We start from the raw sequence: 23,561 nt of genomic DNA, 5'->3' as shown, positions 1-23,561 counted from the left end.
ACACAACCCCGATCAAAATTTGGCCTATGGTGATGTAAGAAAAAACTCGGTTTAACGCTAACAATAGCCACCCAAAAACACCTCCAATCGCTACACTGGCCAGCTTGAATGGCGCTGCCGTATCGCGTCATCGTCTTGCGTTGTCTGTGCACCACAACAACACAAGACAAAAGCAAACAAGAGAATTCCACGCAGCAACAGGTGTATTCCCCAGAGATAATCATTCTCGTAAACTATGTTTGAAAGATCAAAGACGTTCAGAGGGAGAACCAAATAAACGAGGCCAAACAATAATTTCCCTAGAAATTTCCCTCTTCGAAAAGACTATAAGAGAGAAAAGAAAGCTGTACCAAACAAGAAGAAAAAATGACGATTTCGATGTCCTTCTTGTGGGAAGAAACTCAGAAACCCTAGGCGATTGCTTGCTCCCGCCTCATTCTAGTCGCGAGAAGGCTGTTCTACCTTTTGTGCATGGCTCTTTTCGGAGGTGAGTTTCACCGCGCGAGGTTAAAAACAAAGCGGATATGGGTTGAATTTCATTAGAACCCGGCCGAATTCGACATGCTTTCGACATGGCTCTTTTGGATTCGGGATCCAAATAAGAACCGGTTCAGTCAATTGGAATTCAAATCCGAAATGCCAACTATGGCAATGGATCCGACAAAAAATGGTTGAGGACAACAAACTTGGTTTTGCCAAAACCAAGTTTTTGAAAACCTAGTTCAAAACCCAGTTTTGTAAAATTGGTATAGATGTTTGGATGAAAAGTGAAAAACGTTGTTTAGAGGAAAAAATCAATCTCATATGAAAAACCTATGTGAAAGCAGGTTTTTCAGGAAAACCAAGTTTTGAAAAAACCCAATTTTAATGTCATCACAACACTCTTAAAATGGTGTTTTAGGTAAAACCAGGTTTTGTCGCCCAAAACATTGTTTTAGATTATCATCCAAATCCCTTGTAAAGGGGAGCCATTTTTTAATAATGCTATTATTTTTCATTTTAGGAGGCAATTTGATTGAAAGTAAAGATAAGTGAAGGAAATGAATGTTCTTCCCCTTTGAGGCTGTAGATAATCATGTTGAATCTGCCTGACATAGAAGAATCCATTTAGACATGATTATGTTGGTCCTACCATTGCAAGCAAGTTGGACGACACTTTCCAACAACAGCAAAGAGTTGCGCACTAAGCCATGGATAATATATATTCTGCCGTGAGGCACGCTGTCCAAAGTTCAGTTCATTGAAGATTAAATTATGTGATGCCATGACGTCTTCAGCGAATAGAAGATCTGCTACTGGCACTTAAGATGCTAGGCAGAGGTCAATTGCACACAATTTTACCTTCTAGATATATTTTCATCCAGCTTAGCCAAAATTTGTTCTTTACTCTTCTCATCTGTGAGAAGCTTAACCACTTTCCGAAGCAGTGACCTCAAATTTACCTAGCTCACCTTCAAGACGCAATTCTTAGCATCTATACATGGCACAACATAAAAGCTTTTATGAGTTGCCATAAATTCTATAAAATAGCACCCTTTAACCCGGCCTCACAAACCATTCACAAGTCTGACAATGTGACAAACCCTAAAAGGTTGCCTTTTTACCCCATTCAGTACAATGGGGTAGGCCATAGTTGGCAAACTCGGTGGTCCAACTCACGAATCCCCTCAGTAACTAGAATCGGCTAAAAGCCTGGCCACGATTCAAGGTTCAGCTTGTTTATGCCTGACTTTCAAAAACCTCAGGTCTGGTCGGGTCGGGTTGGAATCTCTAAGTTAGGTTTGAAAAAAAGAGAAAGAGAGAGAAAGGGAAGATAAGGAGAAGAGAGAGCTTTTTTTTTTTCAAAATTTTCCTCTTTGAAGACTGCCACAATAAAATACCTAACTCTAACGAGTCACCTTGGCTGCCGATCCCAGAACGATTCATGGGTTTGCTAACTATGCAGTAGGTAACATGCCTCAAGCCTCAAGGTGATTTATGTTTTCTTTTGGCAGCACTGTTCCACGAACCCATCTGCATGAGGGGACAACATCCCACTGCACTCTTAGCAGGTAAAGAAAAGGAAGAGGAAAGGCGGTCATAATTTGATGAGGATATGAAAAAAAACGGGTGCGTTTTGTTTTGCACCGATGAACTTGTCTTTTGTTTTCTAGCAATCACTATAGCTAGAGGAAACACGTTGAATGGCAGCGATCGTGGGACATCTCACACCAAAAGAATCTTTCTTAAATCTCACACCAAAAGAATCTTTCTTAAGTTTGATGGCTACAGGACACACGTGTCCTATTGAGTTGATTTCTTCATCAAAAGTTGGACACCGAACAGGCTGGACACGACGATTGAACAGGACTATAAATTCAATTTCTGTTTCACGCTGGAACATACACGACAGGACAGCCCCTCCCGCTCCCGATCCCGAGCCCTCGACCCCGTTTTTCTCTCCTCCCCCGAACTGCCTTTCTCCTCCGACTCTGGTTTTGGACCTAATCCTTTTCACCTTTTTCTTCGTGCTCATCGTCTGCGCTCATCTCCTGAACGCATGGGACATCTCACTCCAAAAGAATCTTTCTTAGGGTCCGTTTGATGGGCGAGAAAAATTTAACGCGGTAATTTTACCAGGGTAAATTTTTCTAGAAAAATTTAGTGGATGAAATTTCACCCTCTTCCAAAACGAGGCCCTGTTTGATTATCGGGTGAAATTTAACGTGGTAAATTTAACCCTGTTTGATGAACATGAGGAATTTAACGTGGTAAATTTAACCCTGTTTGATGCACAGGAAAAATTTAACCTGAAAAATGTTGTTTTTTTTTCTCCTCTCCAATCTGACGTTGGAAGGAGTAGGAATGTGATCTTCCAAAACAACAAAAGATCACCACTCTTTATAAATGCCACAAAAGCTTGTGTCAAGAAGCCGAAACATCTAACGAGAAAGATCATCACCTTATCACTGGTTCTTATATGTACAGATTACCAAAACACACCACCAAGCCAAAACCAATAAACAAAAAATGGACTGCAGAACCCATATATTTCTTCATGAATCATCCCAAAACAAATCACCATACGAACAATTCATTAAAAGACGACCATTCACATGATATATGTAACAAAAAGCAAAAAGAAATATCCAGCAACACATTACAACAGAAAGCACCTTCTTGAGAGCATCTACAACAGCAAAAGTTATATATTTGTTTCCAAAAGCATTAAACAAAAATTGTTGACGAAATGAACAAATAAAGCATAACGAAGTTTTATCCATTAAAGTACATCTCCACAAAAGTTACATGAGTACGAATCCACAAGAGAGTGTATTTTCTACTAAGAAAAAAAAAAAGTTTAATGAGTACATATCCAACAAAGAAAACATATAATCACAAAACAAGTAATCCAACATTTGTGGTTGCACTTCCGTTTTTCAATCTTCGTGTCTTCTATATCATGCTTTGCAATGACATCTTCAATGAGTGGAGACCTGCGTACTTGCACACCATACTTGTTCTGGAGATACTCATACATGTGATTTTCTGCTACTTCTAAGGAATCAAACGATCTGAAGATGGCACCCTTGTACCGATAGACTAATGGTTGGCACCGCTCCCAGCTATCATATATGCCTCGCTCACACCCTTCGAAAACCACATAGTACTTTCGGCGGGGCATCATCTTCGTTGTCCTGTTGAAAAGAAAACAAATGTCAGACAATCAAACCTAAAAAATTGGTCAACATTTATAAACAAACTTACTATTCAATTGATAATCTGTAAACATTTGAGATGATATAGCTGCTCTCAAAGCATTGTTGCTTCCTCGCTGATGTGTTTGGCTTGCAATTTCAGGTTCGCTTAAGACGAAGTTATCAGTCGAAGGTGCATCTTCATCATCAAATTGCTCGGCATTTGGATTGTGTTCAATTATGAAGTTGTGTAATACACATGTAGCTAGAACGATTTGAGCTTGTTTTTGGAATGGATACTGAACTTGCATTTTCAATATTGGAAAACGACCTTTCAACATGCCAAAAGTTCTTTCTACTGTATTTCGAAGTGATGAATGCCTATGATTGAATAATTCTTCTTCTGTTCTAGGTGAGCGTGCTCCCCGAGTGTTAAACTCAGACATATGATAACGATGTCCTCGATAAGGTGTAAGCAAGCCGACAATGTTTGGATACCCCCCATCAGCCAGATAAAATTTTCCTACAATTGAACAAAATTTATTTCTACATTGATACATGCTTCTTAAAAGAGTGAATTGGTTGGTGGAACTACGTACCTTCTGGGACAACAAATGGGTCTGTTTCATGATCTAGTGCATTGTACAATACTCTTGAGTCTGTTGCACTTCCTTCCCATCCAGCCAAAACGTAGTGGAATCTAGTATCTAATCCGACTACAGCCATGACGTTTTGAGAAACGAAACCTTTTCTATTGCGAAACCTTGCTTGATCTGAAGCTGGGACCCATGCAGGTATATGTGTGCCATCGATTGCTCCTAAACAATTCTATATGACAAGGCAACTAGTTAGTCATGTTGTAGTATGTCTTGTTGTATGTGTCATGTTGAGTTCAAGATGATGAAATTACCTCAAAATATGGAAAGAATCGTTTAGAATGTCGAATATGTGCTGGCATCATCTCATCATTGGGCCGCCGAACGTAATCCTTACCCAGTATACATATCGCTCGTAGCACTAGGCTGACATATTTACTTATTGTTTGTCCGGAATGTTGAAACGTATTTTGAACAGCACGATTCCGTTCATTATGTCCAATTGTCAAAAGCAATATAGCTACTTGTTCTTCTACGGTAATGTCACGAGCATCCTCCAACAAATTTCTATCCCTTAGAATGTTACACAGTCTCATATATGTATGTCATTCCATACGAAGTAAGTCCAAACAATTTCTAGGATGACCGTGAAGCATAAGTTGGACAAAAGATGTACCAGCATCTCGAAATGGATGAACAATCCTCCTAGATGATGGTTGGTCTTTTAACCAAAAGAAGACAAACACAAAAACCATTCGAATGATGAAAAGCACTCGTTCATCGTCATCTTCGAACATGTCAACATCAATCATTTTGACTAAACTGCATGTACATGTAAGGATGTTTATTGAATAACATAATTTCCAACATGTGTTTCAGCACAACAAAAAAGAAAGGATTGCAGGACAAGATCATGATGAAGAACATAAACAGATTGCTTCAATAACAACAATTTCACACTACATGGAAGATCATGGAATTATAAGAAAAACATACAACAAATGTTATTGTGCCAAATGAATCATACAAATAATTCTACTAACAAATATGGAATCTTACCTATAAAGTACCAAGTCTACGCGACAACCATGTTAGCCGGTCTTCAGGTGGAACGTTGAGAAAGATCATGGAATTCGTTCCCTCTCCTAACAGGTCCAGACTCAGCAGTCTTGTATGACTATCTAGTAGCCCTGTGTCCACCATCTCTTGTAAAATTTCACAACATTTGGCATATTGAAACCCTCTAGAAGTATGTGTTAGGGCGTCCACATTTTTAACTATACCGTTCAACAAATTGTAATACATGTCATCATTGGTTGACCTGTTCCGTTTTGACCTATGTGAACTTGTATTGGTTGTCGGATTCTCAGTTGTAGGAGTTGTAGGTAGTGGCGATTGTAGGGGTGTACCATCATTTGGCGTCTGTGTAAATGACTGTTGTCACACCCCGATCTTTTAATCCTCAAACTATTTATTTTTTTTTTTCTCAAAACATAAAGCATCGAGGTGTGACTACCAAACAATTCAAATTGACGATGAGCCAAGCAATACCAAACAATGGGGCGAACTTTCATTGATATAACCATTTTGTTTCCCTACAAATTCACATCTATGTGCATGACCAAAAAGCCTCAAAATCAATAACATTGATGCCTAACAAAAAAACATCAATAAACCCAAAACATGACGCGCCGGCACTACAAACGACAATGCCAAAACCACCCCAGTAGGACGTGAGTGAAGCCATCCGCTCAACTTGTAGCCCCGGGTCCGCCAAAACCTGAAAAAGAAAACAACTGAAGGCTCAGCCTTCGCAGTATGGCAACAAGCCAGAAAAATGCCAAACCCTCTCAAGTAAGGCTCAAATAAAGGGACAAATAACAACCCATCTATCGTCATGTCGCGTCTGAGTGCGACACGTAAAAGCCACTTGATGGCCACACTAACACAACATCAGTCACATGCGAAGCATGCTTAAACATAACACTTGCATTCATATCAATCACATATACGTCAGTCACATGCATTCTGTCAAACACATTGCATTTTCATTAACTTTAGTGCATTAACAGTTCTTGTGGGTGCAACACAGGCACGTGCACACCGCGGGCGGCCTACAGCCGAGAGACAACCCCCGTGGTGGCCCATAACAGTATGGATCCATTTCACCCGCTGCAGCGGTAGAGCACTCATCCCTGGATGTGTGAAGTCCAAGGTGAGATACTCAGCCTTCCCTAGGACACCCAGGTTGGGAAGGCAGGAGCCCAACGCTCCAAGCACAACACACAATAGAACCCTGGGGCCTTGCACCGCCTGCGCTCTGACAGGCGAGACCAGTGGCAATCAAGGGGGACGTCTCCCAAACACATAGCCACATCCCACTGGCCTCTCATCTCTTAGTTATTCATTCTTATCATTATAGTTACACATTCACAAGATGACTGGCTAGCACACGAGGTTAGTACACTTCCCGAGTGCACCCACACCTCCGATTACCTCCACATGAGGTCTATACATACAGTAACAGTCATTGCTAGCCGTCATACCATACGGGTACAACTACCCTCCAAAACATCCATTTGCATCATTGCCCATGGCAATGCATATGCAACAACATACACATTCATATCAATCATCACATCAATCCTCACATCAATCATGTCAATCACCTCTTCGAAAAACTTAGCCAATCCAAAGAGAGTAGTTTCGATCTGCGGTTGGATCGTAGCTGTCCTATGCAGTTATCATTCTATGATGCTTTCTAATGCACAATTGGGGTCGAGGAGACACTCGACTCGATACCCCGCCTCATCTGTCCTAAAAAGATATCAATTCTAGCATGCACATGCCAATGCGTAAGATTTTTAAAACGAATGACTAATAATCTTTCTAACCCATTCATATCATGTAAGCAACATACACATACTCAATCACAAAATAGTGAATCAATTAACATCATAATCCTAGGATCCCTTGATCCTAGGAGCACCCAATCACACAATTGCCCCAGGCAGGAATTTGCCTGGAAAGTTGCCATACCTGTGGCGCGCTCACCAAATTCTTCAAAATGCCTCAAGCTTCGAACTCAAGGTCGACGGGATGAGCCCGGTGCACCTGCAAACATAAACAAGAATAAGGTTTCTACTAGATACCTACACCAATCAAACAAAAAAAACGAAAAGATACAAAAATAAAATCCTTGAGGCACGTGTCATCGCCTCAAGAGGGTATCGACAGGTAGTGTCGACCAACAAGCTCTCCAATAGGCCTCCTCCTTTACGTCTTGACGTCGCCTCGAATAATCAAAGCCTTCAACCATCAATCAAACCATCACTAATTCCTTTCTCAATAACGTTCTTTAAGTAAGGCATCAACCTCAAGTCACATCCCAAAATGCATATATCCCTAAATAACTTCATGATACACCCGTTCACCGAAGTCTGCGCTACACTCCCTAAGACGGTTCCAAAACTTCCCCACAACCTCACAATCTCTACCATGTTTCCTTAAAGCTTCGAAACTTAATCCATCATGCTTAAACGATCATTAAATACATGAATCATCACTTTCCAACGCAAATCCTAAGTTTCCCCCAAAAACAAAATTACTAACATGCGTCCCAAAATCATCAATTCTAAGCTCTAGCATGCTAGAACCATAATTATACATGCTCTAAAAGATAAATACTCATCATTTTGAGCTTGATTAGGTATTGCTCACCCCAAAACAAGCATCCAAACTGCTACAACCCTTCTAGCAACCACTTCACACGTCCGATCAAGTGCCAATGCTTGAGATTGCTTGCTGTCGCTGCTCACTACACACCCTACTAGCAGGTAAGAGGGGAAAAACGTCCCCTAAATTGCAAACCAACCCCAAACGCCCAAAAAGTTTAACACAAACTCTGTTGCTAGGAAAGACCCACGGTAGTAGTGGGGGAATAAAAAACTGAAATAAACAAAGAAAAGGGACGCTGACAGAGAGGAGAGACAGAGAGAGGAAGGGTTCGGTCAAGGGGGAAAACAGCCGTGGGGTGAGAAGAGAGAGAAAGAGCAGGCGGGGGAGTGCGGGTGAGTGAGAAGAGGGTCGAGCGGTAGAGAACCAGCGGAAAGAGGGGAAAGAAAATGGCGAGAGAGAAGAAGAGGGGACGTGCGGCAGAGAGCAAAACAGACAAAAGGGCATGAGTGGCAGAGCAAGAAAAATCGCACGAGAGAGAGAGGGTTTACCCAGCCGCCGCCGCCGCCGCCGCTACCACCTCCGTCGCCGTTCCAGCCACCACCACCCGACCGTCACTCTCCTCCCTCTGCGCTGCCACAGGAGACCACCGGAGACAACGAAGAAGGAAGGGAAAGGCGAGGGAGAAGGGCCTCGCGTCGGGCCCTTACGCGAGTGGGGGTCGGTTCCGGGTCTGGACCCTAGCTCGACCCGACCCGTCGAACCAACGAGCATTACAACTGTTCACTGTCAAACTGCATGTAAGAAGGTGAATTCTGGAAAGCAGGTGTAGATGGGAGTGATTCAGTCTCAGCTTGTAGCACGTTGTTTAATGTTACTGCATTTTGCCCAGTTGCATGAGATTCGCCATATACCTCGGCGAACTCATCATAGTATCTCCATACTTTTGGCCCTCTGTACTTTTTCCTATTTGGATATTTCTGAAAAAATTCATGTGTTCAAATATTGCACAAGCAAATACATGTGAGACAAAACGTAACAGAATTAATTTTATAATTTACCTGAACATAGTCGTTCCATACTTGGGGGTCGACCTCAATGCATTTGTTAATTGGGTCGTAGCCAAACCCACTTGTGTTCAACATTTCTTTCATCACTGTCAAGTTGGGTTTGGAATACTTCAATTTGTTTTTTATTTTGTCTTTCGTGAATTCTGGACCGAATCTATCCATCATTCCTTTTTCAATAGCTGTGTATGCTTTGGGCTTCAAACCTCCGCCGGATTTCATGCCAGGTATGCGTGACTGCTCCACAAGAAGCTGGACTAAGTGGTCCATTTGTGGTTCAGTCCACGTCAAATTTTCTCTTCAATGACCACTGTCTTCCATGGTAACGTTTTGTATAATAATTCTTCACTAACAAATTTATAAATCTAGCATGAACAACAACATGAACAACAGTTAAAATCAATTGAAATGCTAATGATGTAATCAAACTACTGATGGAATTTAATGAACATGGGAGAGTTGTGGGGGCATGAACAACGATGCAAGGAATGTTGTTTAATGAACAGATCTCAAATATTCTTCTAGAATTGAAGTCCTCACTCTCGCTGCAATGTTAGAGAGTGATTAAGTGGAGAGTGAGTGTGTAAGTTAACAGGTTAAGTGGTAACAGGTTAAGTGTGTAAGCAAAAGAAAGCACAAGTCCAAACTATGGAATAACTTCCACAAAGAAAAGAAAAATAGCATCCGCACGGCACTAGGAAATTTCTCATTAGAAGCGGCTCGGCATTATGAACTAAGACGTTTTCCAATCAAACAAAATAAGTTAGGTTCTTCTTTGATAGTTCTTGAAGCTTTAAGCTCCATGTTACCGGCGATGCTCTATGGCAGCTTTGACTGCTGCGTTTTTTTGTAAATCCTATCACAGTTATATGTCTCACTGGAGGGTGTGGATCAGGAAAAGGTTGACGCAGTATTTAAGGAGATGTCTGTTGATGTGAAATTTCATGATGTCGAAGGCAAGAACTATCGATGTGCTATTCCCAAATTGAACAAGGAAATAGTGCCTGAAAAATTGAAGGTTACAGTTAAGCCGAACAAAGTAATCATCACATTGCACAAAGCTTCCAAGGGCAATTGGATGGATTTGCACTTCAAAGAGGATAAGGTAACTATCTGTCGTCTTCTGTCATGTATTGTATCTCTTATTTCTAATTGCAGCCATAACAAGGCTGGTATTTGAATTGTAGCTAAAACCAAGTATGGACAAAGAAAAAGATCCCATGGCAGGAATAATGGATCTAATGAAGGTAATTTTTAAAGATGCTGCTTAATCCTTTTTTTGGGACGTGATATTCGATAGTACTCAACATATGGTCACTTCTGTTGCTGCAAAACATGTATGAAGAAGGTGATGATGAAATGAAGAAGACCATTGCGAAAGCGTGGACAGATGCAAGATCTGGCAAAGCTGCGGATCCTATGTCAAGCTTCCGTTGAGTGGTCTCCTAGTTGCTTGCCTGGTCCTTCTGTTAAAATCTAATCTGAAGTTGGCGATATTTTTGCTTTTCTTTTTCCTCATGGAAGGCAATAAAAAAAAAAAATCTCATCTTGAGCAAACCTGAGGCAGATCTCAGTTGTCCACCGTTGTGGCATTTCCCAGTAGACAGGAAGAAATTACCTCAAAAATGGTTCGCTTGCATAAAAATGAATAATGCACTCAACTGGGAGAAACAATACGTCAAAAATAATGAAGAAAGGGTTGTTGCAGAAACGAGGAAATAATGAATAATGCACTCAACTTGGGAATGTAAAACTGCTTCTAAGATGCAACGATACATATACTCAGAACTGATCTAATATGCAGAGATTAAACGAATGGATTGAGCAAGGAAAACGTAATCCCAATAAATGAACAATGACCGCTGCACATAATCCCGAATACCCTACTAAGAAAATCAAAACGCAAATCCCCACCTCCAAAGCACCGGTAAATCAGACAACCCATGGCAAGAGAAACAGGGAGACAACGAAAGCAAGAGAGACGGGGAGACAACGAGGAGCAAGAAAAGAGAGACAGAGAAAAAAAATTTGGGCGTTCCTTGGGCGGAACGACGATGTGGCGTTGACGAACCTCCAAATATATCGCAAGAGAGAAAGGGAGAAAACGAGAGCAACAGACAGAGAAAAAAAATTTGGGCGTTTCTTGAGCAGAGGGAGACAACGAAACCTTACTTGGCGGTGACTGTGGGTTGGCGAAACGGTGGAGGAGCGGAGTAGTGACGGCGGAGCGGCGATGTTGAGAGCGGAGATGGCGGAGGAGCAACGATGAGAGGGCGACGCCTCTGGTGCGACCGTGAGAAGGCAAGAATGCGAGGGAGAAGAAGCTACGTAGGGAGGACGTTTGGGGTGAAAGCATTGTCGAGCGGGTGAAATTTCACCCGCTCCTTTTTACATTAAACGGGTGAAAAATCACCCTGTTTGATGCTTGTTTTGTCGGGCGGGTGAAATTTCACCCGCCCGTACAAATTTCAACCGCTCCATCGACTTTTTCTCGCCCATCAAACGGGGCCTAGGTTTGATAGCTACAGGACACCCGACACCGAACAGGCTGGACACGACGGACGATTGAACAGGACTATAAATTCAATTTCTGTTTCACGCTAGAACAGACATGATAGGACAGCCCCTCCCGCTCCCGATCCTGAGCCCTCGACCCCGTTTTTCTTTCCTCCCCGGAACTGCCTTTCTCCTCCGACTCTGGTTTTGGACCTAATCCTCTTCACCTTTTTCCTCGTGCTCATCATCTGTGCTCCTCTCCTGAACGGGCAGGCCGCACTTCCTTCCACCCTCTTCCCAGATCCCCTGCTTCGTATTGCTTCAGGCCGCACTTCCTTCCACCCTCTTCCCAGATCCCCTGCTTCGTATTGCTTCCTGGTACAAAGATCGGTTCGGCGACTACCTCGTCTCGGAGCATCCTTCTTCTTCGTGAGGCTGGTCTGGCATGAGTTGTTCTTCATCTGGCCCCTTGCCATCTTCAACGCCTACGCCATGCTCGCCATTGCCATCGCCAACGCCTACGCCATGCTCGCGAGGAGGTCCTGGTTCAATACCATCTGCGATGAGATCCTCGCTCCTTACCTCCATGGTCAGACATTTCTCTCTCTCTCTCTCTCTCTCTCTCTCTCTCTCGTCCGAGATCCGATGATTTCGAGGCTCGATCTGTTACTCGAGGGAATTCTCGCGAGCGTGAAACCCTCAGCTTCATTCACGCGCGTCTTCCTTCTCCTCTTCCTCTTCAGCCTGCTCTACCGGGCCACCTTGGCCTTTACAACCGGTTGAAGAAGGTATACGCCTCTCTCTCTCTCTCTCTCTCTCCAATCGACCGACACAAAAATCGTCGGTGCCAGTTTCTCTGTCTCTCACTATCATCCTCTCGCACAGTCCAACCTATGGCTGACCAGCGAATGTCGTTGGCACCGGTCTCTCTCTCGTCCTCCTTTGTCTTCCTTTTTTAGTTGATGTTTCTCTCCGCTGCTTGATTTGTTCACGATTTACTTCAAATGCCTCAAATGATTTGTTCCGCTTCAGTTGATGTTTATTGTCCATGCTTTTTTATCATATTGAGAAACATGTTTGTTGCAGACAAATTGTCTGATGAAATGCCTCAACTATATACACTTTGTTGTGCTTCAGGTAGGAAGCTGCGTTTGTTGTGTCCATAGTGAGCTCACGTTTGGAACTCGAAAACCCATTTTTATCTAATGATATAATATGAGTGGGGAGTGGTGCTTATTGTAGCAAAAAGTTGAGTAGATAATGAACCAGTTAGACACATGCTGGTCACTGGATTTATTTTGACATTTTTCAAGAAAATATTGAAGGGATCGTGTTCTGTTACTTAGAAAATGGTTTTTCTCCTCTCGGGATTTTGAGGAAACCACAGGTTCTTTCCATTCTTAGTCTAAGAATTGTGTTAACATTGTCGATGATTAATGATGATGCACCAGCTTTTTTGAGGGTTATGGGGCACTACAGAATTTTATTGTTGTTGGAGGCTGATGAATCAGATTTAGCTTGTAATTTCGACTGAGCTCATTGGTTAGATTGCAGTCTAGCATGCCTGTCTGAGCTGCCTTAGAGGTGGGGTTGTTAAGGGTCTGGCTTCAATAGTCTAGTGGCTAGCGGCAGTGGTATTTAAAAGTTCTATTGCTCATTTGGGGCTCAAATTATTGCCTTATTGGTTCTGCTTGCAGTGGCATCTTACTATTCGGGAAAACTAGGCCATAGTATTGTCAAACTGAATTGAATCTGCCCATGTGAATCTGGTGACAATGCCATTAACATTGAGACATGGTTGGTATCTATGTTTTGATCAGTTTCAACACTATTTTTTTTTTCTTCTTTTTCATCTTCTTTTTCTTAGCCTCTTCAACTTCCAACATACTGCAGTCCACTACACTCTTGGAACTGCTCCAAATAAAGGACTAACAGTTTAGTTAAACCGTATCACAAAATAGCAGCTTAAACAATCATATCTATTATCATCTGACTTCTCAAGTTGAGTACCCACACGGCAGTGGCATGGAGACATCCCCAACACCATGCCCTAGTCCACTTTGATCTTGAGAATTAGAAGCATTGTTAGATGCATTGTCAACTGGCATGTCAGGTCCAGATCCAGGATCCTCCTTCATCATCCCTTTTTCTTTTTTTTTTTCTTTGATTTCATACTATTTTCAAGACCTTTTTTAGATGAATTTCTTTTCCTGCTTGTGTTCACAGAGCAAGGAGACAAAACCCAAATAAGTGAATATACTGCATTGGAAGCCATGATGCCATGATGGCGGTTGGGAATATACTGCAACCTGTGAATGGTTCTCAAAGCATCCAATCAATCATGTTAATGAGCATGCAGGGTGCCACACTCTTCAATAATGATATAGAGAGGTAACAAATTAGCAGTTTATATTAGAATCATATTTTCTTGCTTTGCGGGCCAGGCTGAAAAAGGAGATACCAACTGAGCAATTCCTTTTGAATTTTATTGTTCGAGGAATGGTGTGTCGATTGAAGAGAGCATATATGAAATCACATACCATGGAAAGGGAAGAATGTCGGTGACTACACTGACTGTTTGCTTTTACAGGTTTTTCTCTCTCTAGGGTGTGATATTTAAGTAAGGTGTTCCTTTTCATTGCAGGGATTTGGTGAGAAATGCACGCCAAGAGGTCAGTGTACATTTGGACCTAGGCTGCAAGATGATGAAATCAAACTCCTAGCCATGTTTGTGAAGTCGCATGCTGAACAAGGATGGCCGAACATTGAAATTTATAAATATTGATCTTTGTAGACAATGGCATTTCTATAGAAAGGAGGGCTTCAATATTGAATAATATACTATTTATACATGTGCTTGATATTGTAAAAAAAAACTACTACCAGAATCTTAGATGCACCATTTCTAGTCCAACATGGCGAACTGGTTTCAGCTTGCTTGTCAACTTTCTTCGTTAATGAAAAAACAAGCTGTTTGGGTCTTATTTTTTGGCTATTTGAAAGTTGGCACGTACAACTCAGTAAGGTCTGCAAGCTGGAGGATATATGTCCTAGTTGTTTGAGCATTGTTGATGTGCAGTTGATTGACTTTCTTTCATCCTGTTTCATGGTAAAAAATTTTTACTAACTAGTTCTCTCTCTCTCTCTCTCTCTAGAGAAGTGCATAACGGTAAGTCAACTGTCATATCTGTGAAGTATTTCTTGAAAAAAAAATGATAGATGCTTTTAGTCTACGATTCACCACCCCAAAGAAGTTGCCCTTAAGAAAACTGCATACATGCGGTTGTAGTCTGTTCAAACACCGGATGGAATAGACAGTTTGATCAGAACATAAATAAACACCAGAACTAACTATGCAAAACACAAACATCAAACAGATCGGATCGTAACAAACACCAAAAAGAACGTAGTGTTCTGTTCTTAAAATCATCAAACGATGGACAAAGAACATCGTTGTCTATGAGCACAGGACAATAGTGTAATGAACAGGACGTTCTGTCCCAATGAACAACAATCAAACGACCTCTAAGCTCCACTTTTTGAGTGGGACACTGGTGCAGGTAAAGAATGTGGTTATTCTTCATATTTTATTTCAGATTTAGAAATGCGATGAACCAGTGGGATTTTTCGATGCGTAGATTGTGGCCAAGTAGGAGCTCCTGTGGCAGATGGATAGCAACTCGTGAAGGTTCCGAAATGGTAAAGGTTGATAATATCAAAGGCATGGAATGGCAGGATATTTAGTAATATATTTCTGATGTGTGTAGCGTTTGAAGCCTTCACGGTTTGCTAAACGCATCCATTTATTTATTTCCCTGCGAAGAATGAACGTTCTAAACAGCTCCTCAATAAGACAAATATATGTAAAAGATGAGTGAACGAGAGGGATATCATTTTTGTAGAAAGACGAAAAAGAAGGCAGAAAATTTCAAAGGCTTTAAAGAGATGTTGAGGACAACAAAGCAGATATTTAAAGAAACTGAGTTTTTAGTAGCCATTAAAAGCCATCAGATTGAAGCTAATAAGCGGGCCAAATTACGATCCTGGGGTCGAACGATCTCTATTCTCTCGACATATATAGCCATCGTTCAGTCGTGACCACCTGCTACACAAAAGTAGCTTTACACGCAAGCACCTACAAATTCAGTACAAGGCGACAGAATAGTCCGCTCTGTGCTCACCACGCTGCTGCATTGCAAGCACATAGCTGTCATGTAGTTTGTTGAAAAAACACTTCAGATACGGTAGCTGATGAGTCACCTGACCAGAATGTGATAATCTTTTAATCAAGAGAAATATGCTGAGGGACTAACCCAAGAATTACTTCACCGTGATGTATGTATGTGAAGTCTATATAACTAATTTTGTGTGCTTTATGAACAAAATTTCCTCATTTTTGGTGCATACTGCAGCATCCCTAAACTCCACGAAGAAAAAGTACTATGCTTCTTTAGAAGTTAAATAAAAAAAGAGAAAGCACATACCCTGTCACCGATGCTAGTGAAAGCATATCCTCTTAGAGCAGAATTTTCTGCAGTTCTGTGCTGATACTAAAGGCAAGATTGTATTGCAGTCGAATCAGAAGAGATAGCTGAATCGCTTTCGCGCTTCTCTGGAAGGAAGAGGCAGATGGCATGGAGAGCTTAGAAATATTAAAGCAGTCATCTGCTGAAGTTGCTGCGGCTCTGATTTAGCCGCTTGACTTGTCCTGTTTTTTTTCATCTGATTCATTCACTCTTTGTTATTTGATCCTAATTCAACAAAAGGGTGGTGGCCTGCCACAAGCAAGCTGGTTTTTGGAGATCTAAAATGATCTTCCCTTGATTTGAAAATGTGAGACCATAACACAAAGAGAAAGACAAAATGGAAATTATTAATGTAACCAACATTAGCCAGTAGATAACCTAGTAACTACGACCGTTCGAGACTCTGAACCTGAACAGCATTTTGTGCTTGTAAACCTGACCAGGTTCTACAATCTGAGAGGGGAAGTTGGGATGGTTGACAGAGTCCGGAAACCCTTGAGTCTCCAAGCAAAGCCCATCATATGGTTCATAGACATAGCCACCTTTTCCCACAACATCCTTCAATTTGCCGCTTGTGTAGAACTGCAATCCAGGAGCAGTGGTCCACAGCTCCAAAACCCTGCCTGACCTTGGATCGTGAACTGTTGCAGCCCGCGATAGACCATGTTTATTAGGATGAGAGTCTAACACATAATTGAGATCGTATCCTCCACCCTGAGCTTCATGGATTCGTTCTCCAACTGCCGTAGAATGCCTAAAATCATAAGGTGTGTTTGAGACAGAGAGAATCTGGCCAGTTGGAATCAGCTCAGCATCGACTGGTGTATAAGAAGAGCTATAGATCTTCACCCTGTTGGAGAGAATGGTGCCGCTATTTTGACCACCAAGATTCCAGTAAGTGTGCTGAGCAAGGTTAACTGGCGTCGCCTTGTTTCTTGGTTGTGCTCTCATGACCACGCTTAGCATATAGTCACCAACAATTTGATATGTTACATCAACATCAACATCACCAGGGAATCCTGAATGACAACATGGCTGGTGAATAATCTCTATCTTAAATTTAAGAAAAGAAAGAAATGGAAGAGAAAAAATAAAAGCGGACATATCATGCTCTCAATTGAAAAATATACGCCAAAACTGAAAGAGCAGGTATTATTTGAGATAACCTGGGGTAAGCCACATGGTTTCTTGAAAAGTTTGCTATCTCATACATGTGCAGACTTTATTCAAACCAAGAGTGTGCAAATAGCTGGATACAGTAATCCAGTCACTATGGCCCAGAAGGGTATCAGTATAGATAAACTAATATCAACTATATGGGCATTACCTTTTATTGGAGCAGGTAGCATCAGGTCATTTTTAGTCTACATACTGGGTGATCTTTGCCAGATTGTGATAGCCACATGATTCCAGAAAATTCAGTGATGAACAGTCATGACAGGGACCATGAAGTTAAGACTGACTGCATTTTGTTGCATGCCAAGATTACTTTCAAAAAATCCTAAAGACTACCTTGTTCGCCATCAAAGCTGTGATAAGAGAAAGTCAAGGCTGGATATTCTCCTTCTCTCTTGCTTTTGAGACTCCAAACAACCCTGCTGAAGCCTCGATGACCACCTGACCATATAGTAGAAAATTGAAAAGCAAATGGTGTATGAATTAAATTGTTTCCTGCCTTTAATGAAAATATACAGGTGAAAGAATTACCATGAAGCATGTTGTTGCCTTCATTAGGCACAAGTTTATAGTGAGTGCCGTTGAGAGTGAACTGAGCACCCTTGATTCTGTTGGCAACTCTTCCAACTGTTGCTCCAAAGTATGTTGTGTCATTCTATAGTCAATTATCAAGAACTACACATTAGGACAGATAAACAATAGCTAAGATAAGATCATACAGCATTTCTAGCAAATCATACTCATTTCACTTTACTGCATATGCCGGCATCAGGGCAACATTGTTATTCAGCTAAATTCCCATGAAGGAACCATGTAAACATATATTCATTGAATGTTTATCAGTTCAGAGCAAAAAATGTTATTTTTCAATATTTTGATCATAAGCTTAGCAATGTACCCAACTAATCATTGGCAAATTTTTGGAAGCCGTATGAACAAGCCTGAATTTATAATTGAATGATAAGACAAGTTTGTGAAGAAGAAATTTGCACTAGAATTAGCCGTTTCCCTTTAATATAGGAATGCAACCATTTTCACACTTCTAAAGTAATTTTCAATCTTTGGGAACTGAAACTTCATTGCCTGAAACAACACTGGGCAATTAAGAACATGCAGCAGTAAACAACTGCAAACTTCAAGAGTTCCGCGATACATTTCATGTTTCTAATAAGATATGAGCCATAGAATTAGGACTAACGCCACAACAGATATATAGACCTTTGATCAAAGGAAACTGCACATGCATTCAGATCAAAGCCCTTGTATACAGCTAGAGTGCAGCAGCTGTAAGTTGACGTCATTCCCAGTTCAGATAACCTCAAATCAGATAAAGAGACCTTTGTAACAACCTAAAAGCCTTACTGAATGAAACAAAATCCGTCTCTACCTGGAGAAACCCAAAAAGGGATATGGATCGGAAACCAAAAAATTGGACCAGCTACCAAATAGACCCCGAGGTCTCTAAGGCCAGTCCACAATGATCATAAGAACAGCAGCAGTAATAACAGTAAACTTATTACTATTATTAAGATGGACTAACTTGATTAAGACATGTTTCTACATGCTTGTGAGCTATTATGCTGGGTCAGCACTCAAAACCATGGTACTCATCCGAAAAGCTTTGACTTGTTAAGAAAAGAAGTGAAAAAGTAACATGTCATTATCACCTTCGGTAAATCTGGCAAGACACAAGTTCATGAAGAACTAGAACAAACAGGATACACCTATAATAATTTCCATTCGTATGAGAGGCCCAAGTTATTATGAAAAGTTGTCACACGGTACATCAATCGAACATTACAACTTCTTCATGAACCATCATACTCAGTCATGTTCTTCTGTCTTCTCCTCGTTAAAGCTAGAGAAAATGACAACCTTTGGTGAATATGACCGTCATATTTTTGCTTTACGAAACTCCACAATAAATCATTTGCCAGCATGATTTCGACACACAATGCATGAAAAAAAGATATCAACAATGTATATCCCCTTAAAGAAAAATTCCAGCATAAAAGACAAGGGTAAAAGAACTCACAAAGTAAGAAGAGAGTTCATCAAACCCAAGTACGACATCAGCGAGTTCGCCTGCAGAGACAACCCCAGAAAGCAAAAAGCCAGAGAACCTCATTAGCCAAGCAACAAATCACCAACTAAAGGAAACCCGCTCTTATTCACAAAAAAAAAACATCAGGAAGAATCCATACCTTTGGAATCGGGAAGAATAACAGACACCACAGTAGCTCCCCAATTAGTGATCCTGACACTGAAGTCTCCCCTCTTTATCTCGTAGATCCTCGCGACGTTCTTAGTCGTCCCATTGCACAGACTGAAAGAGGCAAGAACAAGAGAAAAGAAAAAAAGCATCGGTACGCCTATATTCTTGACCATTGTACAGGAATGGAGAAGGAGAAGGAGAAGGATGCAATCAAAACTAGCAACTCGGCCTAAATAGAGATGCTAGCGGACGAGGATGGGGATAAGGACGAACACCTCCATCATCATCATCTGTTTGAGAAGATAAATAACACCAGGATTTGGCCAAAATCCTGCAGTTTGCAGGCATAATCAAACAACGCCAGCGTATTAAAAGAGCGAGTTACGAAAACACCCTCAATCCAACAAAAGCGCGGCTAAGGTTTTAACCCCACAAATCATTTATCCGTCTCTCACCACCCTTTCCTTTAATCGCATTTTTCAAACCAACGCTCATTTTTGGAGAAAGACTGACATAGAACTTCTGTTCCGACCGCAGACACCACACCCATCCTTCACTGTTGAAAAAGTAAATTCTCTTTTACCAAACGCTATGTCCCAAGAATCACACACACCCAATATGCTTAATTTTTCTTTTTTTTGTTCTATTAACAGAACTTCGTTCCAGAATTTTAACGCCCTTTATTTAACAGCAAATTTTGATTTTGTAATAAAAATTTCAAGCTATGAAACCTGAAATTACCCTAATTGAAGGTATCAAAGGTTTCATAATTCCCTAACACTTCGATCAAGGAATTTGGTTCCATTAAGATAACAACAAAAGGAGAAAAAAAAAGAGGTTAGTTGGATGAGCGGCTTATGCATTTGGGAAGCCACAAAATGGTAAAAAAAGTTAATTCAAACGAGAAAAATGGAAATCGCCTTCTCTTGGGATCAAAACCGTCAAGGAGAGAAAATCATAAAGAGATCCTTCACGTAAAGTAAAACAATCAGTCGGCCGAAAATGCTCGGAAATAATTCAGAAAAGAAGACTGATAGCCTGTATTCATATTTCATTCTATCTTCTTTAAATTTTTAATATTCGTTCCATTTTGCTCGAACAGAACAATTTTCAGAAACTACTTTGAGGCATTAAAGATTTATCAATGACAGCGAAGGGATGAACTTTACTAACCTTAAGAGGCAATTTTGCATTAAATAAATTGCTGCATGTAAGGGCAGACTCATCCTTTAAATTGGGCGTAATAACTAATGATTAATGAATAGTGGGTTCCATGCACAGGACCCACCATAGGCTTGTGGTATGTCACTTTCTCAAACTTGAAGAGAGAGTTTCTGCCTAACTCCATCTTGCTCGTCAGAAAATTAGGATAACAGCAAAATAGAACAAAAAATAAATTAAGAAAACTCCGTGCCTTTTAACAGAAGATGCATAATTAGTAAGTACGTGCTTCCCCTTGCTTATCAAAGATTCCAGAGATTTCAGTTTTGTATGAGAGGTAAGCCTGGGCATCGGCCCGGCCCGGGTCCGGGCTGGGAAAAACCTAGCCCAGGCCAGGCCCGGCGACGGCCCGGCCCGACCTGACTCCCCCCCTCCGTCCCCCGCTCCCCCTCCTTCTGTCCTCCTCTGTCTCCCTCTTCGCTCCCCTTCTCCCTCCTCGTCTCCGCTCTCGCTCTCTTTCTCCATGAGTTCCTTCCCGTCTCCGTCTCCCTCTCAGCTCCCCGTCTCCCTCGCCGCTCCCCCTCCTCCTCCGTCGCCGTTGCTGTAGTCGGTGGAGACCGAACGCCATAGCCAGCGGGCGACGGGAGGGAGGGAGAAAGGGGGTCGGGAGGGGGAAAGGGGGTCGGGAGAGGGAAAGGGCATCGGGAGGGCGGGGGAAAGGGGGTCAGGAGAGCGGGCCGGGCCGGGCCGAGACCCGGGCTATCGGGCCGATGGGGAGCGGAGAGGACTATTTATGCGTGAGTGTCGGGCCCGACCCGGCCTGATACCCACCCTTAATGAGAGGACTCTCAGCCATAGTTGTAAGAAGCATAAGCCTCATATACGCCTCATGCCAAGAAAATGCTCATCCAGACAATTTTTCTAAAAACACTTCAAAGCACTAGGGTAAAAACACTTCAAAGCACTAGGGTGAAGCGCAAGTGTTCATAAAGGGTAAGCCTCACCAGGTTGAGGTGTATGCTTCAACCCAATGTACTCTCCTATTGGTATTGTACTATTTTCCCCATTTTCATCCATTGCGGATATTAGAACTGTTGTTGCTGGTGGTGTAGCCACCACTGAAATCAACTATGTCCCTTGATCTTCTCAATCAGTCTTGCCACTCAATCTCTCATTCTCACTTTGTGTGTGAGTGCCGCTGGCCCTCTCCCTCTCGCTCAATCTCTCTACAAAGTGAGAGATAGAGAGCAGCCGTTGGCCATAGAGGAAAATGGATAGAAAGCGGTCGTCCGACCATCACAATGCTCATTAATTTTTAAGAATGGCTCAAAAGGTGAACTAATAAAGTGCTGATAGGAGAAGATTAGAAAATTAACTGGAAACTGATTACTTTGTTCTAAAAATTTCACAGGTGCAAAAAAACCAGCCTCGTATTTTCTTTTGCACCTGTTCTGTTTCTTGCCATCAATTTGTTTCAATTATCAACATTGAGACCTCTGTGCATTAACAATTTATCAATGTTTGAAATTTATACTATGCAAATGATTGACTTTTATCAATTTTTAATGAAAGAGTATATATTCTCAAGTTGGTTGATTTTACATTACTAGCATATAATGCATATAGAATTAATAAGTAATTATTATTATCACATTTTAATTGCCATTATTGTTGTCATTAAGATTGTCCATAAAGACTATGGATGCTTGCAAAAATACATGCCCAAATGAATGAAAAGTGAAACTTAAAATGTCTCTGGTGACATGTGGGCATCATATCATGTCACTGAATTTTTGCATCTGCACACCTCCTTTTAGCACGTCAACACTTGCATATGATATGATGTGGCCTAAAGTCTAATGTTTTAAATATTTTTTACTATTTATTAATGAACTTTGAATAAAAATAAAAAATATTTCAAAATGATTCACAAAGCAAATATTATATATATATATATACTCACAATAAATTGGTCTACTTTCATATTATTGTTATTTTACTTGTTCTTTCAGTTTTCACGTTATTTTTGTGAATGTTATATACTTTAACAAATTTGACCATGAAGCTTATGCTTCAATCAATCACTGTCTTGCCTCATGATATGATCAACGCTTCGCCTCACCTCATCGCCTTTTACAACAGTGAGTCACACCATTCGAACCAGCAATCAGCCTTTTACCAGCCGATGGCCAAGCGAGGGCACCGAACCCTTGAGAGGACTTAATGTCTTCATGTTGCTGCCATTGTAATTTTATGAGTCATTGGTTGTAGGAATACTTTGTGAGCGTCTCATGAATCTACCTTAAATATTGAGGTAAGTTCAGGAAACAATAGTGCTGTTGTTTCTATTGTTTCATAAATTTACCTTAATGTTTGGGGTAGATTCATAAGACACTTTGCCAAAGGACCTTTAATAGATAGATATATCGGTAACTTCAACAATGCCTAGTACGTGGTTCGTGGATGACTGAATAAAAGACTATATATCCTAATCTCAATTCATGGTGATCTAAAAGGTTCAATAGATGTGAAAAGCTAAAATCCAAGTTTCCTCCTTGCTATGTAATAGTTGGTGCATTCTTCACAGGCAAGGAAGACTTTGAAAAGTCTCGCCAATATTGGAAGGCCTACAGATGTAGAATTGATTGTAAGGAGATTTTCATCAAGATCTAAATAATCAAAATGACAGCTTCTTCTAACACTGTAGGGCCTAGGGCCTGTTCGTCGGAGGACACAAAGGCGTCGGTGAAGTCTTTTATATATTGCAAGATTTTATGAAGTTGATATCTATGTATCAAAATGAAAACGAAACGATAAGGCGGGCCAAAACGGGTCTCCCTTAAAATATCGGCCGATACAAGATTTGCGCTGGTCAAATCGGCTTTATATTGGTCAACATGGTGTATTAATCTAATAACAGCAGAAAATATGTTTCATTATTAATTATTTTTTAATGTGGCCGGTACACAGTT

General features: G+C 41.1%; 4 protein-coding genes and 1 long non-coding RNA gene across 8 annotated transcripts in view; 2 read left to right on the top strand and 3 right to left on the bottom strand.

Annotated features, from left to right (window-relative positions):
* Positions 1-492, bottom strand: part of LOC116255403 (tetratricopeptide repeat protein SKI3) — a 66,245-nt gene extending 65,753 nt beyond the window's left edge. Inside the window, exon 1 of one of the 2 annotated variants that reach the window (XM_031631202.2) lies at positions 351-492. The gene's annotated coding sequence lies outside the window, so the exon portion shown is untranslated. The remainder of the gene's footprint in view (positions 1-350) is intronic. The other variant, XM_050078420.1, reaches the window with a different exon arrangement.
* A 2,763-nt stretch (positions 493-3,255) lies between these two features.
* LOC116256537 (protein ALP1-like) lies at positions 3,256-4,936 on the bottom strand. Its single transcript, XM_050078409.1, has 4 exons — positions 4,588-4,936; positions 4,277-4,505; positions 3,748-4,200; positions 3,256-3,677 (listed from the first exon to the last, which is right to left on the bottom strand). Exons 1-4 carry the CDS (start codon positions 4,867-4,869, stop codon positions 3,664-3,666), a joined length of 978 nt encoding a protein of 325 aa, XP_049934366.1. The 5' UTR covers positions 4,870-4,936; the 3' UTR covers positions 3,256-3,663.
* A 4,267-nt stretch (positions 4,937-9,203) lies between these two features.
* Positions 9,204-11,176, top strand: LOC116256539 (uncharacterized). Its single transcript, XM_050078481.1, has 4 exons — positions 9,204-9,242; positions 9,881-10,120; positions 10,203-10,260; positions 10,346-11,176. Exons 1-4 carry the CDS (start codon positions 9,204-9,206, stop codon positions 10,450-10,452), a joined length of 444 nt encoding a protein of 147 aa, XP_049934438.1. The 3' UTR covers positions 10,453-11,176.
* Positions 11,177-11,191: 15 nt separating this feature from the next.
* On the top strand, positions 11,192-14,495 carry LOC116256540 (uncharacterized). Of its 3 annotated transcripts, none has more exons than XR_007573662.1 (3): positions 11,208-12,100; positions 13,738-14,068; positions 14,156-14,495. It is a non-coding gene; the product is annotated as an uncharacterized LOC116256540 (long non-coding RNA). The 3 variants fall into 3 exon arrangements; XR_004173152.2 differs by having other exon boundaries at positions 11,230-12,100; positions 13,738-13,902; XR_007573661.1 differs by having other exon boundaries at positions 11,192-12,100; positions 13,738-14,495.
* Positions 14,496-16,364: 1,869 nt separating this feature from the next.
* Positions 16,365-19,788, bottom strand: LOC116256686 (uncharacterized). Its single transcript, XM_031633098.2, has 5 exons — positions 19,418-19,788; positions 19,249-19,298; positions 17,745-17,868; positions 17,550-17,654; positions 16,365-17,056 (listed from the first exon to the last, which is right to left on the bottom strand). The coding sequence occupies exons 1-5, from the start codon at positions 19,599-19,601 to the stop codon at positions 16,416-16,418; spliced, it is 1,104 nt and encodes a 367-aa protein (XP_031488958.1). The 5' UTR covers positions 19,602-19,788; the 3' UTR covers positions 16,365-16,415.
* Positions 19,789-23,561: the final 3,773 nt, after the last annotated feature.

The sequence above is a fragment of the Nymphaea colorata genome, chromosome 6 (genome assembly GCF_008831285.2).
Source record: "Nymphaea colorata isolate Beijing-Zhang1983 chromosome 6, ASM883128v2, whole genome shotgun sequence".
In the NCBI taxonomy this organism is placed as follows: domain Eukaryota; kingdom Viridiplantae; phylum Streptophyta; class Magnoliopsida; order Nymphaeales; family Nymphaeaceae; genus Nymphaea; species Nymphaea colorata.
Note: the sequence above shows the minus strand (reverse complement) of the source record. Positions and strands in the feature narration are given on the sequence as shown.

Excerpts from the sequence above, each read along its gene's own strand:
- LOC116256686 (XM_031633098.2), bottom strand. The coding sequence starts at position 19,601 with ATGGTCAAGAATATAGGCGTACCGATGCTTTTTTTCTTTTCTCTTGTT. Across the intron at positions 17,869-19,248 it reads ATGAACTCTCTTCTTACTTT|AATGACACAACATACTTTGG; the intron begins GTGAGTTCTTTT and ends AATTGACTATAG. Across the intron at positions 17,655-17,744 it reads AGGCAACAACATGCTTCATG|GTGGTCATCGAGGCTTCAGC; the intron begins GTAATTCTTTCA and ends CTATATGGTCAG.
- LOC116256539 (XM_050078481.1), top strand. The coding sequence starts at position 9,204 with ATGCTTTGGGCTTCAAACCTCCGCCGGATTTCATGCCAG. Across the intron at positions 9,243-9,880 it reads TCCGCCGGATTTCATGCCAG|TTATATGTCTCACTGGAGGG; the intron begins GTATGCGTGACT and ends ATCCTATCACAG. Across the intron at positions 10,261-10,345 it reads AGGAATAATGGATCTAATGA|AAAACATGTATGAAGAAGGT; the intron begins AGGTAATTTTTA and ends TTCTGTTGCTGC.
- LOC116256537 (XM_050078409.1), bottom strand. The coding sequence starts at position 4,869 with ATGAGACTGTGTAACATTCTAAGGGATAGAAATTTGTTGGAGGATGCT. Across the intron at positions 4,506-4,587 it reads GATTCTTTCCATATTTTGAG|AATTGTTTAGGAGCAATCGA; the intron begins GTAATTTCATCA and ends CTTGTCATATAG. Across the intron at positions 4,201-4,276 it reads CCCATTTGTTGTCCCAGAAG|GAAAATTTTATCTGGCTGAT; the intron begins GTACGTAGTTCC and ends GTTCAATTGTAG.